General features: G+C 38.3%; 1 protein-coding gene across 1 annotated transcript in view; it reads right to left on the minus strand.

Moving 5' to 3' along the window:
• CFAP46 (cilia and flagella associated protein 46) overlaps positions 1-19,971 on the minus strand; it is a 3,596,153-nt gene that overhangs the window by 535,267 nt on the left and 3,040,915 nt on the right. Inside the window, exon 54 of the mRNA XM_044056880.1 lies at positions 12,515-12,591. Within this exon, the coding sequence (XP_043912815.1) occupies positions 12,515-12,591 (77 nt within the window). The remainder of the gene's footprint in view (positions 1-12,514; positions 12,592-19,971) is intronic.

Below are 19,971 nucleotides of genomic sequence, written 5' to 3' on the forward strand. Positions count from 1 at the left end.
ACCACAGTGCTATTCAAGAGTTCAGAGATCACATAGAAACTTAAAATAAATCAGTAGTACAGTTTTGACATAACAGAAAAACATTTAGTCTAACCTTTATAGTCCTAGCTATTTCTACAAGAAAACGCACCTATGACATAACTTACTTAAGACAACAGGAAGTGCTGAGTTTGGATATCAAGAAAAAAATGCTCAATAATTTCTGGTTCTCACTGTTTAAATTGAAACTGCAGTTCTGCTAAAACATTACATCATTTGTTTACACCCTTCCTGGAGCTCCCAGGCTAGACATTAACTGTATTTATATTCTTTTACACTTAGAGCAATAAAGGACATTCCACATGTAAATTCTGGTCATTAACTTTAGCCCTAAAACAATAGGCAGGATGCTTACTCCAGACTCATCAACACCAAATTCTAATTTCAAAGGAATGGACATAAAGTAATTTTAATTTTAAAGGACCAAAAACAAATGCTTGACTTAGTTTTCCTTACAGCTGATGGCAATGTTGCCACACTGTTGAAACAGCATTTATTTACATTTAAGACACAAGCCTGTATTTTACATTCATATTTAAAAATGTCAGAATTATGTATCAAATTCTATTTGACTAGGCTGGCAGCCTTCACCCCTTCTCTACCAGTCTTCACACCTTCAAAGTGCATTATGGGCAGAAAGCTTTCAAAGAAAAGAAAACTGCTTCATGTTTTCTGTCATGGTTAGAAAAAAAATAAAATTAGTCATAAGTCATTACTGTGACTGCTGTTAGGTCTGGGCTGCATAGAACGTCATGACAAGATAAAAATGTATGTTTGTTTTCCAGTTTTTACCTTTAAACATAACTGTTTTGTCATTAGTAGAGTCCAGTCTCAGATGTTCAACATAGTCACCATAGGTTCATAGGTTTATAGGTGGGTACTAGGTCATCTGCCTGAAGGCATTTATAAGCCTAGCCAGAATGTCTTGGCTTTCGCCATCCCCTTAGATTAGTTCCCTGTGCCTCTGTCCAGCAGAGCCACTGAAGTGATCCCCGAGGTAAACTTTCTGTTTCTCATCCACTCGTCAAGGTTTCTTTTGAAGAGTGTTAGCGAGAAGCTCTGCCTAATGTAGACTGGGATCTTGCTTCAAAGCATGGGAAGTCTCTGGAACAGGAATCATTCCTCCAGCATGTCCTATTTATTGTTGTGGTGAGGTTTAGATCCTTACAGCGTGTGGCTTGAGGGAATAAGGTTTTCTTTAGGTAGAGCATGTCCATCAATTCTGGGTTGGACATGGCCTTGTATGTCAGGCAGAGTTCACTTCTGAGTAGGCGGTATGCAACCGAGTACAGCTGGAGTTTCTTCAGTCGAGCTGCATAGGGCATCTGCTTGAGGCCATTGATCTTCTTGGTGAGGTACTTCTGTAGTCCTTCCAGCTGTTGCAGGTGTCTTGTAAGGTGCATCTCAAATGCACTCTAAGATGGGTCTGATGAGTGATGAGAGAGGGGCACAATGACCTCTTTTGATCTGGATGTGAACCCTTTTGTGATTAGGTGGGCGACGTAGAAGGATTTTCTAACCACTTTGGCAATGTGCTTATCAAAGGTGGGATTACTATCTACTTGGGTCTTCAGATCCCTTATTACGTCTTCCGTATTTAGGGGACTACCACCTATGTGGTAGTTTGTGGGTACTTTGTTTTTTCCAAAGAGGATGACTATGCACTTTTTGGCATTTAGCTTGAGGCCATGATTTTGACACCAGGTATCCGTCTCAGTGAGACCCTTTTGGAGGATGTCTGTGTCAGCTAGAGAGTCAATTATAGCTCCTAGTTTGCAGTCGTCTGCAAACTTGGTCGGCCATAGTCCTCCTGTGTTTGCCTGTACCTCTGAGAAGTATATGCCAAACAGGAGGGGTCCTAGGACTGAGCCCTGGGGAACACTACTTGTAACCGGTTTAGAGACGGACCTAGCTCCCGCAACTCTCACCATGTGGGTTCTGTCCGTGAGCCAGTTGGCAACCCATCTTGTGATGTAGGGGTTTATGTTCAGTCTGGTGAGCTTGTCTATAATACCAAAATGGGGAATGGTGTCAAAGGCCTTAGCGAGGTCTAGGTAGGCTGTGTGTACTACCTTTCCCTCATCTATAGCCTTGGTAACTGTTTCAAAGAAGACCACCAGGTTTAGGAGGCATGATCTTCCCTTAACAAAGCCAAACTGGGTAGGGTCCAGTGTTTGGAGGTTCCCAATATCTCTGTTAATGAGTTCCATGATAATGCATTCCATAGCCTTGCAGACCAAGCTAGTAAGGCTTATAGAGCGATAGTTCCTGGGGTCTGTTGTGACTCCACCTTTGTGGAGCGGAATAACCGTTGCTGTGAGCCACTCTATGGGTATGTAGCCTATGGAGAGGCTGAGTTTGAACAATGTGTTTAGGTGATGGGTTAGTTCATCTTTGAGCTCATGTAGGACGCAGCCTGGGACACCGTCCGGTCCCCACTGATGCTGAGTTTTGGCTTTGGAGAGGGCTGTTTTAACCTGAGTGTCTGTGATTTCAGGGACTCTACATTCTTCTATTATGGTTATGGGCCCTTTTGGGGGTGAGAGGGGGGTGGGGTGAAGTTTGCGCTGAACCTGTCTGCCAGGAAGTTGGCGATATCGGTCGGTTCAGTGTATTTTGTGCCATTCCACACTAACTCCAAGCAGAACTGAGCATTGCCACTTAGATTCTTGACACAGCTAAAGAATGCCTTGTGGTTATCTTTGGAGTCTGTGGCAATTTTTCTTTCACAGCTAACCTTGGATGATTTTATGAGGGATTGTAGTTTCTTGCTGATACTGATCAAGGATGTCTTCCCATCTTGGGATTTTACTCTTTTCTGTACTAATTTCCTCCTTCTATTGTTTATGGCAGGGGTCCACCAGACTGGTTTTCTTTTCTTGGAGGAGTGAGTCTTGGTTTTGCTTGGGATGGCACAATCCATGCATTCTTGTAGCTGCCTGTAGAGTGCATTAGTAAAGGATTTTATAGCTTGGACAGTGTTCTCCTTCAGCATGGGGGCTTTGAAACTTTTCACCTCGGTCTTAAGTAACGTGAAGTTTGCTTTTGAAAAGTTTTTCATGGTGGCTTTCTTGTCCAGGGGTGGGGACAGAATATGGATATCCAAAGTGATTTGTTTATGGTCAGATCTAACCAGCAAGGGGTTGACCTCTGGTGTGGAACACCGGTCGCCCATGTTGGTGATGACCAGGTCCAATATGTTGTCAGCTCTGGTGGGAGTGTTGACAAGTTGAACCAGGGCGTTTGAGTTTATAAATTCTAGGAAAAGTTGGGCAAGGGAGTTAGTACTTGAGTAGTTCTCCCAGTTAATGTTTGGGTAACTGAAATCACCCAATATTAGGGTGTTTGGTAGGACCTTTATGTTTCCCAGTGTTATATATATTGTATATATATATATATATATATATATATATATATATATATATATATATATATATATATATAAAACAATAAAAAACAAACAAACTGATTTATATATAAATAAAACAATAGAAAACAAACAAACTGATTTAAACAAGTCACCCAATTAACCAGAAATAATCTCTAAACTGAGCCCTGTTCCATCAGTCTTCAATCAGACAAGTTCTAACTGCACACCCCTGCTTACTAGGGTGCAGGGGAACCTTCTCCAAAAAAAAGATGGCCTGGATCAGTGCCTCAAGTTATACAAACAAAGCTAGATTCAGCAGGCCTACAGCAACAAGGCGCACCAATTTCAGAAAGAAACAGTTTGAATAAGCAGTGTTATATCATCAATTAAGCCGGACTTACTTATCAAGTTCAGTGTATAAGGTGAGTTTGCAAATAAAAATACAAAATCATTCCTTCTGCTAGATCTGTTCCTTCTGATAGTGCTGTAATTCATGAAATTAAAGTCTCATAGTGAGCAAGTAGAACATCTAATGTTAGCACATTAGGACCATGTGTTAAATACCCATTGGACTGTCAGTGAATTGTCTCTTTTCCTTGTTAACAGACTGGTGATTAAATTGTAGTCACATTAGAAGAGCAAAACAACTCTTTTACAATGCATTCTTTGGGACTTATAATGAGTCAAAAAGGCTTCTTTCAAGACTGCCATGCATGGTGATATTTGTTACCTGCCAACATTAGAAAGACACTAAACGTATTTCTAAGATAAAAGGAAAGATTATCTAAATGTTGTCTACAAATGTAAACGCTTCAAAAATAACACATTACGAATGCATACTGATCCTCTTGCAAACATGTTCATTAACGTATCAAATGTTTACAAAAATGATGTTTTCTTCAGCAGGTAACTTATATGGTATCACTATTTTCTAAGTCGTTTCATATTGTATTGTTTTATTCATATTTATAGTGTGGTCTCATAAACACTTTCACTGATTGCAATGACATTCTGTGACTAAATTTGCTCTGTCAGGCTCTCTCAAATCATTAACAAACTAACAAGAAAAGTTTTTTGGTGGTTAGCATAGCTTTTAGTGACTTCCAAAACAGTGAAGGTGTTTCCCTGGCCACAGAAATTTCAACTCCAGATGGAAGGTATGGGGTTTTGGGAGGCAGCGATGAGTTAGGTGTTATTGCAATAACTTCTTCTTTTGGCTTTTTCCCGGTTAGAGGTCACCACAGTGGATCACCTGTCCGCTCATGATTGGCAGTGGAGTTTTATGGTGTCAAGTTGCTGGCAGTTAATAATTTACTCATTATACAGATAACATTCTAACAATTATTTTTACCTATGTACTAACACAAGCAGAGTGAACAAATGGCTGTCAGTGGGGCAATAAAGAGGAACAATATTAGATGACCTGAAACTTGAAGTATGGTGATTATTGTTTGGGGTTCCATTATTATTAGCACAACAGCTGTAAGGAAGGAAGGAGACAGGGCTACACAATATTCCTGCATTGTTACATAACTGATCAGGATACACATGAAACTCCATACTGTGGGAACAGCTGAATGTTTTGTAAAGCCAGAGGTCTCTGTGCACACAGGAAAATTATAGGAGTGGAAAAATATACAAGCAATGCAGAAAGAATAGGAAAACTGAGAGAGAACTTTACCAATTATAATACACTGTTTCATCTTCAAAGGTGCCCTTCATATAATTAGTACAGACAAACAAAAAACAGACTTCACTGAGGTGGATAATCAGACCAAACTCTACAATAATTGTATGCATCCTGACACGCAGTCTCCTATCACTGGTTAATTAGCACTGAAGCTATGCATACCATATATAACATTGTCTAACCATTGCAAGGGTAGCATGGGTGAGGAGAGGGTGCTATAAATAACCCTTTTTAATTGTTGTAGTTTTGTCATACAGACCTTAAAGGCACGGAGGTAGATGCTGAAAAATAACCGTTTTAATTTTAAGTACCCAGTATGCATATATGGTATAAAAGAAGTAAAATTGACAGATGTAGAGGCAGAATAGATAGGATTCAAACTGCTGCAGGAAGACTCATTAAATGATGACCTTGTCCTCTGTACTCTCTATACTGTTATCAGATGTAAAATTATTTTGCAATGACATTTTTCAAATACCTGTTTCTGAATCCCTCTGTTTGCTAAGTAAACCAGCATTAGAAATTATGATATTCAGACAAAAGTGCTAAATCATTTAATAAAATAGTCTGTGCTTTTTTCATATTCAGCAAATAACTGAACCTCGTGATTATCCCAAGATTAACATCAAGCAGTTCAAGGAAATTTAGAAAATAAATTGCAAAGCTAAAACAATTTCTGAATATGTTTTTTGCGTTTACAATCAGGGATGAAAATGAATAAGATTGCCTGAAAGAAGCAAACACAGAAGTTAGTCCTTCACCTACAGGATTACTGTGAAAAAACGCTTACTATAAAACCTTAAATAAACTCTTACTACGAGAACATTCATCTTGTATCGCTTTTACATCTCTTGTGTATGTGCAAAGTATAAATTTACTACTCTTTTGGTAATTTCCTTGTATCACAAGTAGCTAGCTTCTGGTTACTGCTTCATATAAACTGTCTGCATGCAGATTTCATTGATACAAGCTCTTTATGTGCATATGCTAATAGTGCCTGGCTTTTAGTTAATTCAATGTATGCATCAGTTAGCAGCACTAAATATTGGAAATCACGGTCTTGTTTATGTAGATCATTTATATTCTAAATTGCTCTGCATTTTTTGTATACTCACTGATTAGCTACTTACTAATCACAAACATGTCTGAGACATTCTTCTTCTTGTTAATATGTTAACCACAAACATGTCTGAGACATTCTTCTTCTTGTTAATGTGTTAACCACAAACATGTCTGAGACATTCTTCTTCTTGTTAATATGTTAACCACAAACATGTCTGAGACATTCTTCTTCTTGTTAATGTGTTAACCACAAACATGTCTGAGACATTCTTCTTCTTCTTGTTAATGTGTTACCCACAAACATGTCTGAGACATTCTTCTTCTTGTTAATGTGTTACCCACAAACATGTCTGAGACATTCTTCTTCTTGTTAATGTGTTACCCACAAACATGTCTGAGATATTCTTCTTCTTGTTAATGTGTTAACCACAAACATGTCTGAGATATTCTTCTTGTTGTTAATATGTTAACCACAAACATGTCTGAGACATTCTTCTTCTTGTTAATGTGTTAACCACAAACATGTCTGAGACATTCTTCTTCTTGTTAATATATTAACCACAAACATGTCTGAGACATTCTTCTTCTTGGTAATGTGTTAACCACACACGTCTGAGACATTCTTCTTCTTGTTAATGTGTTAACCACAAACATGTCTGAGACATTCATCTTCTTGTTAATGTGTTAACCACAAACATGTCTGAGACATTCTTCTTCTTGTTAATGTGTTAACCACAAACATGTCTGAGACATTATTCTTCTTGTTAATGTGTTAACCACAAACATGTCTGAGACATTCTTCTTCTTGTTAATATGTTACCCACAAACATGTCTGAGACATTCTTCTTGTTGTTAATATGTTAACTACAAACATGTCTGAGACATTCTTCTTGTTGTTAATATGTTAACCACAAACATGTCTGAGACATTCTTCTTCTCGTTAATGTGTTAACCACAAACATGTCTGAGACATTCTTCTTCTTGTTAATGTGTTAACCACAAACATGTCTGAGACATTCTTCTTCTTCTTGTTAATGTGTTAACCACAAACATGTCTGAGACATTCTTCTTCTTGTTAATGTGTTAACTACAAACATGTCTGAGACATTCTTCTTCTTGTTAATGCGTTAACCACAAACATGTATTTTATTTTATTTATTTTATTTTATTTTTATTTTACATTTGTTGACCGGGCTAGTCCAACTGGATACATGTCCATTTTCAGTGGAGGCCCGGGGAGAAAAGCTCCAAGGTCATAGTTAGATTAACAAAACAAAAACATTGGTGTTGATACACAAGATAATCTACTGGTTAATACATATACAATTATAAACCAATAACAAGTGAGTACAATAAATACACTGCAGTGAGTACAATAAATACACTGATGCTTACAGACCAAATAAGAGAAAACAAGAATTATTAAATGATTTCATGAGGTACAGATTTGAACAGCCAGACAAGGAGGGCTAAAATAGAGTGATCTTTGGTTTTTGGGTTAGGCAGAGGCTGTAGGAGCCTAGGTGCGGCTGGGACAATAGCTTATTAGTCTGGACTGGAGCAAGGGCATAACCATTTGGATTTCAAGTATGCTCTAAGATGTAATTTAAATTGGTGCTGAGATGGCATAAGTCTTAGGTTGTTTGGTAGGGCGTTCCAGGATTTGCCAATGGAATTGGCATATAGTGCATCACCACCAGCATTGTTGGATTTAATGGTCCTTACTTGTAGACTTTTGGAAGACCTGAGGGAGTTAAGGTTAGAGTACGGGGTAAGTATTTTGTACAGTGAGGGAGTTTTACTTGGATAGTTAATAATTTTAAACGCCTCAGTTAGTTGGTTGAATTTGAGTAAATTGGGGAGTTCCAGCCATTCGAGAGACCTTAAATTTAGGCAGTGATGAGTGCGATAGGGCGTTCCTGTTATGAATCTGGCTATGTGATTATAGGTAGTTGTTAGTTTATTAAGTTCTTTCTTGTTTAGGAAGGAGAATATCGGGGAGGCATAAAGGAGAGTGGAGAGGAGGTGGGTACGGGCAATAGTCAGTTTGGTGTACGGAGTTAGAAAGGCCTTTATTCTATACATCGAACCAAGTTTTCTGTTAACCGATTTAACAGTTAAGTTTATATGCATATCAAATTTAAGTTTATGATCAATGGTCACCCCTAGTAGTTTGGTATTGAGTACGGGGTAGATAATGGTCCCATTGTTGGAGGACACATGGAAAGTAGAATTGCTGGTGTTGAAGGGTTCTATAGTTTGAGCAGTCACTGAGGTGGGGAAAAAGAGAAGTAATTTGGTTTTGGCAGGGTTAAGTAAGAGTTTAAGTTCAGAACCATTTTTCTACAGCAGAGAAGCAGTTTTGGGTTGTAGCTTGGAGTTTGGTGAGAGATTCATCAGAGCAGATCAGGGTGGAGTCATCTGCATATTGAATACAGGTGGCTTTGGGAATAATTGAGTGTAGGCCATTTATGAAAATGGAGAAAGAAGGGGACCAAGGATAGATCCTTGGGGAACACCAATATTAGTAGGGAGTAGGTCTGATAGGCTGTTTTGCCACTGGACTGCCTGTTTTCTACTAGAGAGATAGGCATTAAACCAACTTATGGTTAGTTTACTAAGATGTAATGTTTCCAGTGCCTGAAGCAGAAGTTGGTGGTTGACCATATCAAGGCTTTCGACAGGTCTAGAAAGAGCGCAGAGGATATTAGTTTATTATTGCGATTGTGGTTGACTGAGTCTACAAAGGAGAGAAGAGCTGTGGTTGTGCTGTGATGGGGGCGGAAGCCATGTTGGGTATTTGATAGGAGGTTGTGATTTATGAGGTAGGAAATGAGTTGTTTATGGACACAGCGTTCCATAATTTTGGCTAAGGGAGACAGTATGGCTATGGGCCTATAGTTGGAGGTTTCTGTGGAGGGTCCTCCTTTGTGGAGGGGGATGATGTAAGAGATTTTCCAGATAGAGGGAATGGATGCTTCAGAAATGGTCCGGTTGATCAAGATTGATACAGGGTAGGCTATGGGATCAGATGCTATTTGTAGGTATTTGGCAGGGAGCTGATCAGCTGCGAGCGTGGTTGGTTTCAATTTTTTCAAGAGGGTACGAATGAAGGAGGTGGAGATGGGTTGTAGGTTAAAGGCCGTTTGGGTTGTATTAATAATTGGGGTTGCCACTGAAGGAGGCGTGGGAAGCTTGCTGGCAAGGGACTGGATGGTCTCAGTGAAAAAAGAATTAAAGGAGTTGGCTATTTCTGTTGGGTCATTGTCCATGAGTTTGTCAGGGGTGGGGGTAGTAGACTTACCAGGATGAAGTAAGCGGTTAAAACCAGCCCAGAATTTTTTGGGATTATGCTGATGTTTGTCTTGGAGGTGACAAAAATATTGTTTTTTATTAGATTTAACGGCTACTTTGGTTGAATTTCTTAGTTGGAGGAACTTGATGCGGTCTAGGGGGGTTTTTGTGGTTCTCCACTTATTCCAGGCCTGGTCTCTGATTCTAATTTTGGATTTAGTTTCTTGTGTTAGCCAGGGTGCTATACATTGCTTAGTTCGCATAAGTCATTTAGGAGCATGGGAATTGAGTATCTTAAGGAAAGTGTTATTAAAGTATGAAACACTTTCATCTAAGGATAGGGTTTTTAGGATGTGCCAGTTACAAGCTTTGAGATCAGCTAGGAATTTGTCAGGGACAAAATTTTTGCTATTCCTTACTAATCTAGTTATGGGGGGAGTCTTGTTTGAACATTTGTGTTTTATAATAAAGGTAGCAAGGTGGTCACTAAGGTCATTGGGAAGGGTCCCTGTGGTATAGTTATTTGGATTCCTATTAGTAAGAATCCAGTCAATAATACTGGACATTCTTCTTCTTGGTAATATGTTAACCACAAACATGTCTGAGACATTCTTCTTCTTGGTAATATGTTAACCACAAACATGTCTGAGACATTCTTCTTCTTGGTAATATGTTAACCACAAACATGTCTGAGACATTCTTCTTCTTGCTAATATGTTAACCACAAACATGTCTGAGACATTCTTCTTCTTGTTAATGTGTTAACCACAAACATGTCTGACATTCTTCTTGTTAATGTGTTAACCACAAACATGTCTGAGACATTCTTCTTCTTGTTAATGTGTTACCCACAAACATGTCTGAGACATTCTTCTTCTTGTTAATGTGTTACCCACAAACATGTCTGAGACATTCTTTTTGTTAATGTGTTACCCACAAACATGTCTGAGACATTCTTCTTCTTGTTAATATGTTACCCACAAACATGTCTGAGACATTCTTCTTCTTGTTAATATGTTAACCACAAACATGTCTGAGACATTCTTCTTGTTGTTAATATGTTAACCACAAACATGTCTGAGACATTCTTCTTCTTGTTAATGTGTTAACCACAAACATGTCTGAGACATTCTTCTTCTTATTAATGTGTTAACCACAAACATGTGTGAGACATTATTCTTCTTGTTAATGTGTTACCCACAAACATGTCTGAGACATTCTTCTTCTTGTTAATATGTTAACCACAAACATGTCTGAGACATTCTTCTTCTTGTTAATATGTTAACCACAAACATGTCTGAGACATTCTTCTTCTTGTTAATGTGTTAACCACAAACATGTCGGAGACATTCTTCTTCTTGTTAATGTGTTAACCACAAACATGTCTGAGACATTCTTCTTCTTGGCAATATGTTAACCACAAACATGTCTGAGACATTCTTCTTCTTGTTAATGTGTTAACCACAAACATGTCAGAGACATTCTTCTTCTTGTTAATGTGTTAACCACAAACATGTCTGAGACATTCTTCTTCTTGTTAATGTGTTAACTACAAACATGTCTGAGACATTCTTCTTCTTGTTAATGTGTTAACCACAAACATGTCGGAGACATTCTTCTTCTTGTTAATGTGTTAACCACAAACATGTCTGAGACATTCTTCTTCTTGGTAATATGTTAACCACAAACATGTCTGAGACATTTTCTTCTTGGTAATATGTTAACCACAAACATGTCTGAGACATTCTTCTTCTTGCTAATATGTTAACCACAAACATGTCTGAGACATTCTTCTTCTTGTTAATGTGTTAACCACAAACATGTCTGACATTCTTCTTGTTAATGTGTTAACCACAAACATGTCTGAGACATTCTTCTTGTTAATGTGTTAACCACAAACATGTCTGAGACATTCTTCTTCTTGTTAATATGTTAACCACAAACATGTCTGAGACATTCTTCTTCTTGTTAATGTGTTAACCACAAACATGTCTGAGACATTCTTCTTCTTGTTAATGTGTTAACCACAAACATGTCTGAGACATTCTTCTTCTTGTTAATGTGTTAACCATAAACATGTCTGAGACATTCTTCTTCTTGTTAATGTGTTAACCACAAACATGTCTGAGACATTCTTCTTCTTGTTAATATGTTAACCACAAACATGTCTGAGACATTCTTCTTCTTGTTAATGAGTTAACCACAAACATGTCTGAGACATTCTTCTTCTTGTTAATATGTTAACCACAAACATGTCTGAGACATTCTTCTTCTTGTTAATATGTTAACCACAAACATGTCTGAGACATTCTTCTTCTTGTTAATGTGTTACCACATTTATATCAGTATATGCACTTGACTGCCGTCTTTCATTTTTCTGTTTCACTCACCATTTTTTTTGATGGCATCTCAGAAAATACTTTTTCACACATACACAGAATTTATCAGCAATAGTTTTGTCTGTTATTTTTGCCTTATAAAAATACCACCAGGAAACATAGCTTGACAGAAAATATCAATTTACTGCAAACTTATAGCAGGCCATTACATTATATTTGCTTGACAGCAGGAGGAGACAGAGTCTGCATAGTCTCCCCTTTTAAATGCCTTGACCTCCTACGTCCTCTCTATCTCTACTTACTCCCTTAACTTCTGCTTGCCCCATGACCTCTTGAATGCCTCCATCACTAGTTCTGGTAATTCATTCCACAGCTCCACAACCATCTCTTTAAACAAACGTTTTTGGGAATTTAAGGAGTAGTCAATCTCTACAACGTTATTACGTATGGACTCTCATCCTTCCAATTAAGAATGACCCTTTCATATCTCCCTCACATGATCCTGACATGCAGTTATATGCATAAATGTGCAGTAAGACTAGATATTCTACAATACTATGTCATGTATTCATATTCAACATTACGTCCAGGTTAGGAACTATTTGATCCATGCACATGTTTTGCAAGAGTGATGAACAGGACAGGTGAAAAAGGAAGCGTTGGTAGGCAATGGATAGAAGGAATTACAACTATGTTTAGAAAAAGAATAAATTAATTTACCCCTTTGGTCTTCTTTTTTTCTTCTTTAGACTTAGCTTCTTTGCCTTCTTTAGAAGTTTTCTTGGTGTCACCTTCCACTATACAGAATAAATTAAAAAAATACATAAGCATGTCTTAATAAATAAGAGAAGTATAACTATAAATATATTCTGTGTAAGAAATTAAATAAAAATAATTTACATAAATGTAATTTCTTTCCTTTCCTTTTATATAATAACCCCATTCATATTAACCAGCCTTTTGAGAAGTCCCCCTTATACTTATCTTCAAAAAAATATTGTTTGTATTATAACCTGCAAAAGTGTATGTTTACCTGCTTACAAAATGTTTGCTTAAATATTTATATGCATTACAATGAATTAATCCATTTTACGCTTTATGAAATTACTGATTGTCATTTTACAGCATTTACTTTATGACTTGGATCATAGCTGAAAACGTTCAATCTGCCAGCCTGCCTGCGTTACCTGATTATCAACTGAAAGGGTTGGGATGGGGATGGGGGTAGAAACTGCAAAACACCAATGGTTATGATGCATTGATAGTTACCTACTACTATTATCTCCAATAGATAAAGATAGTCCTATGGTGGTAAGATGCAATACCCAACTGCTTTGAGCTAAACACAGCATGTTAGAGGTATGCATGGAGACTGCGTGCTCCATCACTGGGGTTCATAAAAAAAAAATTAACATTTTTGGGTTTAATATGTGACATGTTTAATGACAATATCATCATCCAGTCTGCCAGCAACAATACTGAACACTTGTTTCAATTACTGGTGTGCATTAACATGATGTTTCAGTTACTGGTGTGCATAAACATGCTGTTTCAGTTACTTGTGTGAGTAAACATGCTGTTTCAGTTACTGGTGTGAGTAAACATGCTGTTTCAGTTACTGGTGTGAGTAAACATGCTGTTTCAGTTACTGGTGTGAGTAAACATGCTGTTTCAGTTACTGGTGTGTGTGACCATGCTGTTTCATTGACTGGTGTGTGTAAACATGATGTTTCAGTTACTGGTGTACATAAACATGCTGTTTCAGTTACTGGTGTGAGTAAACATGCTGTTTAAGTTACTGGTGTGCGTAAACATGCTGTTTCAGTTACTGGTGTGCGTGACCATGCTGTTTCAGTTACTGGTGTGAATAAACATGCTGTTTCGGTTACTGGTGTGCGTAAACATGCGGTTTCGGTTACTGGTGTATGTAAACATGCTGTTTCAGTTACTGGTGTGAGTAAATGTTGTTTCAATTACTAGTGTGAGTAAACATGCTGTTTCAGTTACTAGTGTGCGTAAACATGCTGTTTCAGTTACTAGTGTGCGTAAACATGCTGTTTCAGTTACTGGTGTGCGTAAACATGCTGGATCAAAGACAGAACCAAAAACAGCTGTTGAACCATGCTGTCATGTTCGCACTTTGCACTTTAAGTACTACTGTAGTTGTGGATTGTTACTGCAATCTATCACTAGACTCAGCCTGAAAAGGAAATCAGGGCAGGGCAGGAGGAGTCTGAGAAACCTGGAGGAAGGCTTTGAAAGTTTTCCATACTATGGCAACTATCTCAAAGATGCCATTTTCTCTAAATGGTTAATAATGAGGTGCACTGTGGGGACAGAAGGGGGTTGAACTACTGTGGAGCTCAGGATGTTGGTTTTAATGGAAACTCTACAAGAATACATACCTTTGACTGTCTGTACCTGTCCTGAACTGGTACCAGGATCAAACTTTGCAGTTTAAGTAACTATAACAAACAATTATAAAAGCTAAGGTGGAGGGGGGGGGGGAACGAGAGTTATTTAGTTAGACAAGTTAAACCTAGGAGGATAGTGGTGGAAATAATGATAATGTATAAACAGATAAGGTAAAACATAGTAAAGGAAAAGAAAAATACAAGAAAAAAGAGTACCAATGTCGGCACTGTATGCAGAACCTTTCTAACGTTTAATGTCGACACTGTATGCAGAACCTTTCTAACGTTTAATGTCGACACTGTATGCAGAAGCTTTCTAACATTTAATTTTGACACTGTATGCAGAAGCTTTCTAAAGTTCAATGTCGACACTGTATGCAAAAGCTTTCTAACGTTTAATGTCAACACTGTATGCAGAAGCTTTCTAAAATTCAGTGTCGGCACTGTATGCAGAAGCTTTCTAAAGTTCACTGTCGACACTGTATGCAGAAGCTTTCTAAAATTCAGTGTCGGCACTGTATGCAGAAGCTTTCTAAAATTCAATGTCGACACTGTTTGCAGAAGCTTTCTAACGTTTAATGTCGGCACTGTATGCAGAAGCTTTCTAAAGTTCAATGTCGGCACTGTATGCAGAAGCTTTCTAAAGTTCAATGTCGGCACTGTATGCAGAAGCTTTCTAACGTTTAATGTCGGCACTGTATGCAGAAGCTTTCTAAAGTTCAATGTCGACACTGTATGCAGAAGCTTTCTAACGTTTAATGTCGACACTGTATGCAGAAGCTTTCTAAAGTTCAATGTCGACACTGTATGCAGAAGCTTTCTAAAGTTCACTGTCGGCACTGTATGCAGAAGCTTTCTAAAGTTCACTGTCGGCACTGTATGCAGAAGCTTTCTAAAGTTCAATGTCGGCACTGTATGCATAAGCTTTCTAAAGTTCAATGTCGGCACTGTATGCATAAGCTTTCTAAAGTTCAATGTCGACACTGTATGCAGAAGCTTTCTAAAGTTCAATGTTGACACTGTTTGCAGAAGCTTTCTAACGTTTAATGTCGACACTGTATGCAGAAGCTTTCTAAAGTTCAATGTCGACACTGTATGCAGAAGCTTTCTAAAGTTCACTGTCGGCACTGTATGCAGAAGCTTTCTAACGTTCACTGTCGGCACTGTATGCAGAAGCTTTCTAAAGTTCAATGTCGACACTGTATGGAGAAGCTTTCTAAAGTTCAATGTTGACACTGTTTGCAGAAGCTTTCTAACGTTTAATGTCGACACTATGCAGAAGCTTTCTAAAGTTCAATGTCGACACTATGCAGAAGCTTTCTAAAGTTCAATGTCGACACTGTATGCAGAAGTTTTCTAAAGTTGGATTTTGAAAGTACTTACTGTAGTGCAGTTACAACAGTCACAGAAACTTGGTACAGAGAAACTCATGACTGTTTCATATAAGAACTAGGAGAAGAGACCAAGAAAAAATGTATCCTTCTATAACATGGAACATGAATAAAAAACTATGAACACATAAAAATGGAGGAGAGTAGAACTTGCAGGTCATACTGGAAAATGGAAAGTGTAGCACACTCTATACAGGGGTTGTAGTACACTTTCTTTGTGACTGCAAAGAAAGGGGTAGTATTACCAATATGGCACTTTCATGTACCAGTTAAATGCCATACCTCGGATGCGAACCAAATAAGAGCTGGATATATCAAGCAGCAAACAACAGTAGACCCATCCATGACCTATGCAAAGCCAACAGCTTTGGTCCTTTAATTCTCAAAGAGAGAGGGAATGAGACAAAATGTCAGATCTACAAAGGGCAGCCATCTGGGTACAACTGACTGGCAAACATGCAAACAGCAGTGTCAGTTCTAGGCTTTAGAAAGCAGATACTTTTAAAACGAACCTAACCCCAGAAAAGCTCTTCCAAACAGACAGAAAGGTGGTGTGGGAGAAAAAAAAGTGTAGCAGTGGGAAGTTCTCACCTTAGCAGATATTTGATGTTTTATTGTTGGACTAATTTCTGGTATACAGTTCTGACACATAATTATGCCTAGCACCTATAATTTAGATAATCAAAAATTGTTTTGGCAATGATCAGACCACAATAATATTGCCTGTAATTACTAAAGGTGTCCAAAGGTGCACAAGTGTAATTCGGTTTAAATGCTGGGGGACAGCAAACTTCCCAATCAGATGACATGACTGTGTGTGAGTCTGTCTGTGTGAACATGTGTACATCTCTCTCTCTACATGAAAGTCCAACAGTTTGTAAAAACTACAGTCCATTGGATGGAAACTGATTGAGCACAACTTATCAATCAGCAGCCAAATTACAAAAAAATTAAGCAAAACAACAAACCTTTGTTTTTGCAGGGGAGGCTTACACTCTTCATGTCGGGAGCTACACTCCTTGTTAATTATATACACAAACTTCGAGACTGCACTACAGAGGGGAAATGGCAAATTCCTCAATTCACATTGTACCATGATCTGGCACAGAAACACTGTCGGCACATCTTATCAACTGTATTTCAAGCAACTGCGTTGTCAGTTTTTCTAGTTCAACAACTTGTAGTTAACCTATATATATATATATATATATATATATATATATATATATATATATATATATATAGATCTACTTCAGAAGCTCAAAGTTTCAAAACTTCAACCTTCAAATGGCTGAGACCATAAGATTGAAAATGAAATAAAAAAAAATTATGTTTTTACACCCCCCCACACCCCCTGCTAAATAAATACACCAACTCCGACAGTAAATTTCCAATATGAGATTGGGTAGAGGGATCTTGGGGGGGGTGGGGGTCCTACTCCTAGAAGTAGAGAACACTCTCTCAACTACCACAAAGGCAGATGGCCCTGGGAAGAAGAAGGCCAACAGTGCTACTAAGAAATGCTTCTGGACCATCGGATCCCCCTGACTCGAATGCATCCCACCCGAGGCAGAGATCAGAGCCAAGCTGTCCAAAGCCGAAGCTCCAAGGGGCAAAGACAGCTCCAACAACTTCGGAGTCAACTCCAACACCTTGGATCCAGCAACTGCACTACAGCTCCAAGAGTCATCTGGTTCTGATGCACTCAGAGCCAGTCCACTCAGAGAAGGTATCAGAACAGAAGGTACGATAATCTTTGGATATGACACTGATGGTTCCAGAAGTCTTGGATCCAACAGCTCTGAAGCCAAAAAGCACACTGGAGAAAGAGCCAAAACAGGTGGAGTAGAACTAGTAAAGGTCTCCGGACAAGACTGGGTATGAGCCAGGAAAACTCTCATCTGAATTTGTGCCAAGAGCAATACCCTCATCATTCTATCCACATCTGCTACTGTCAGACTCCTGAAAGAACAAGAAGAACAGCCCACTGAAGGGGACCTAAAATGATGGGGTCTCTCTAGGAAGAAAAAGGATCTAGAGATGACGCTTACCGGGTCCTAGGAAGCTTATTTTGCTCTGGGTGTGTCAGATCCACTGATGTAAATTGGTTATCAGAAGCAGTCAGACCCAAGAATTGCAGGATCCAGAAGGGTATGATGGAAGGTTGCTGGATTACTTCTTCTCTCATTTCTTGGAGGTTTGAGCTCCAGATAAAGACTCAGAAAAATAAGTCAATAATAAACCACACACTCCAGGGATCTAAACCTTGTCATCACAATGAACAAAACATGCTGGTGGGATAGGTTCCTGACCCAGAGCCTCCCCAGACTCTGGAATAGACTGCCCATACATGTTAAGCAGAGCGCCTCCTTGGCCCTCTTCAAAATGAACCTTGACAACTGGATGGGAGATAGGAAATTCACCCAGGGGATCACGTCAGTCGCCCTGCTAGACAGGGGTCCAGGGAAGTAAATATTGTGGGAAGAAATATCCAGGGAATTGTTATGGCTAGACTTGCATAGGCCCCAGGCCCGATAGCCTAGTACCAATGTATGAACCTATAAAATAAGCTTATTTTTACAGTCTACTAAGGCCTGTGGATTAAAGCTTTACAAATGTCACACGACTCTTTTAAATGGGCTGGGCCCAAACAATACACACAAGAAATATGTGCATCTGAAAGAGGGATTTAATGCCAACAATCTTTACATTTTTTGGGTTCTGAAGGTTTTTCAGCCATAGCGGAGAAAATTACAGTCCTGATAACAGAAAGGAAAAAGAGAGAAAAGTGAAAAACTGCCAAAAATGGTAATTGAAGAAGTTACGCCAAGGGTAAAGTTTACAAATGAAAGAAAGAAAAGATTACGAACAATGGTAAGCTAAATTACACTGATAATTGTAGGAAGGATAAGGGAGGAATATATTATAGAGAATAAATAGGAAGATGATACAATGTAAATATCCTACTTTACTCACAAAGAACAACATTAAAGCTGGACAGCTAATAGCGACCACATCTGTACTCAAAGGTGGCAAATGAGATTTGAGGTATGTTAGCGAACTAGAGAAGTATAGGTAAGGAAAGACCCTGAGAGCTTTCTAGTATTCATGAGCTCTAAAAAGTGGCCAAGTGGGATCTGAACCCACTTGTTGAAGATTGAATGAAAATTGAGAGCATTAGATACAATATTTATCTGACTGCAGAAGTCACATTGTTATTTGCATTTGCTCAGACAGACCATCACTACAGCATATTCAGTGGTAATAAGTACTCCTCTGAAAAGCCCAGGCTGTACTTTTTTGAATACATCTGTATGATGGGGCTGAGGGAGTTCTCGCCTATAGCTGTGGCATTTTGCATTATAGCAAAAGAGAAGGGACATACACTACTATGAAAAAAAAGACACGCAGTATTGACAACACAGAGTGAAGCTGTGACAAAGTGACATGAAATGCCTGTGGAGACCAACATTAAAAGATGGGACAAAATCTGTTATCTGGATCGTGTCACTATGAGCTGTGTACACTGACACTTTAACTACAGGAATGAACCCACATTCTATCTCTCTCAGAAATGTTTCAAGTGTAATAAGAGTTGTTTTTCTTATATAAGTGAAATGAGGCTAGAAACATGAGAATCAGGTTTGTCATTTGAAACTGGCTATGATGGGTAAATGGTATTTTATGAAACAATTCCATCATTGTTCTCTCAGACGTCTTTACATAATAAACTAAGAAAGTCTTAAAATGAAAGAAAAGGGCCCCATCTCCAACCCTGTGGGCTTCGCAAGGACCTTAATAATGATGATGTGAGTGAAAACATTTTTGATTTTGAAGAAATTCATGTCAGTTCTCATCCTGATAAAGAACCCATTGAGGAACCCATATGGAGTTAATTCCCTAAGCTAACTTTACCTATTCTGCCTTTCCACTCCTTATTTGATCCATGACCTCTTCAGGTGTTTAAAAACTTAGTTTACAGACTTCTGATTTGTTCTTTTCAGCTTTTAAAGCTGATTTTATTTATTAGCTCCTAACCAGGTAGATTGGTTGGTCCCAAGATCGTTTTTAGCCACATGCTGAGCACAGAGGCACAACAATGGGTGATGTATTTATCAAAATATTGCAACAACACAATTTCATAGATTCAAACACACAAAACTAAAAACCAGTGATGGAAATGTAGGCATCTTCACAATAAAATCAAAAGAAGTCACAGTAAAGAAGACTGGAACATCCGTTAAAATGTAAAATTTCTTTTAATATAACAAGAGATAAAAGGTAAGCGCTTTCACATCCTATGTGGATGCTTCTTTAGACCATGAATAAAAGAAACACAAGTTAACAATAGTCATTGATTTACAAAGCAATC

Source organism: Protopterus annectens, chromosome 14.part0 (genome assembly GCF_019279795.1).
Source record: "Protopterus annectens isolate FY-2018-M chromosome 14.part0, PAN1.0, whole genome shotgun sequence".
Classification (NCBI taxonomy): Eukaryota; Metazoa; Chordata; order Ceratodontiformes; family Protopteridae; genus Protopterus; species Protopterus annectens.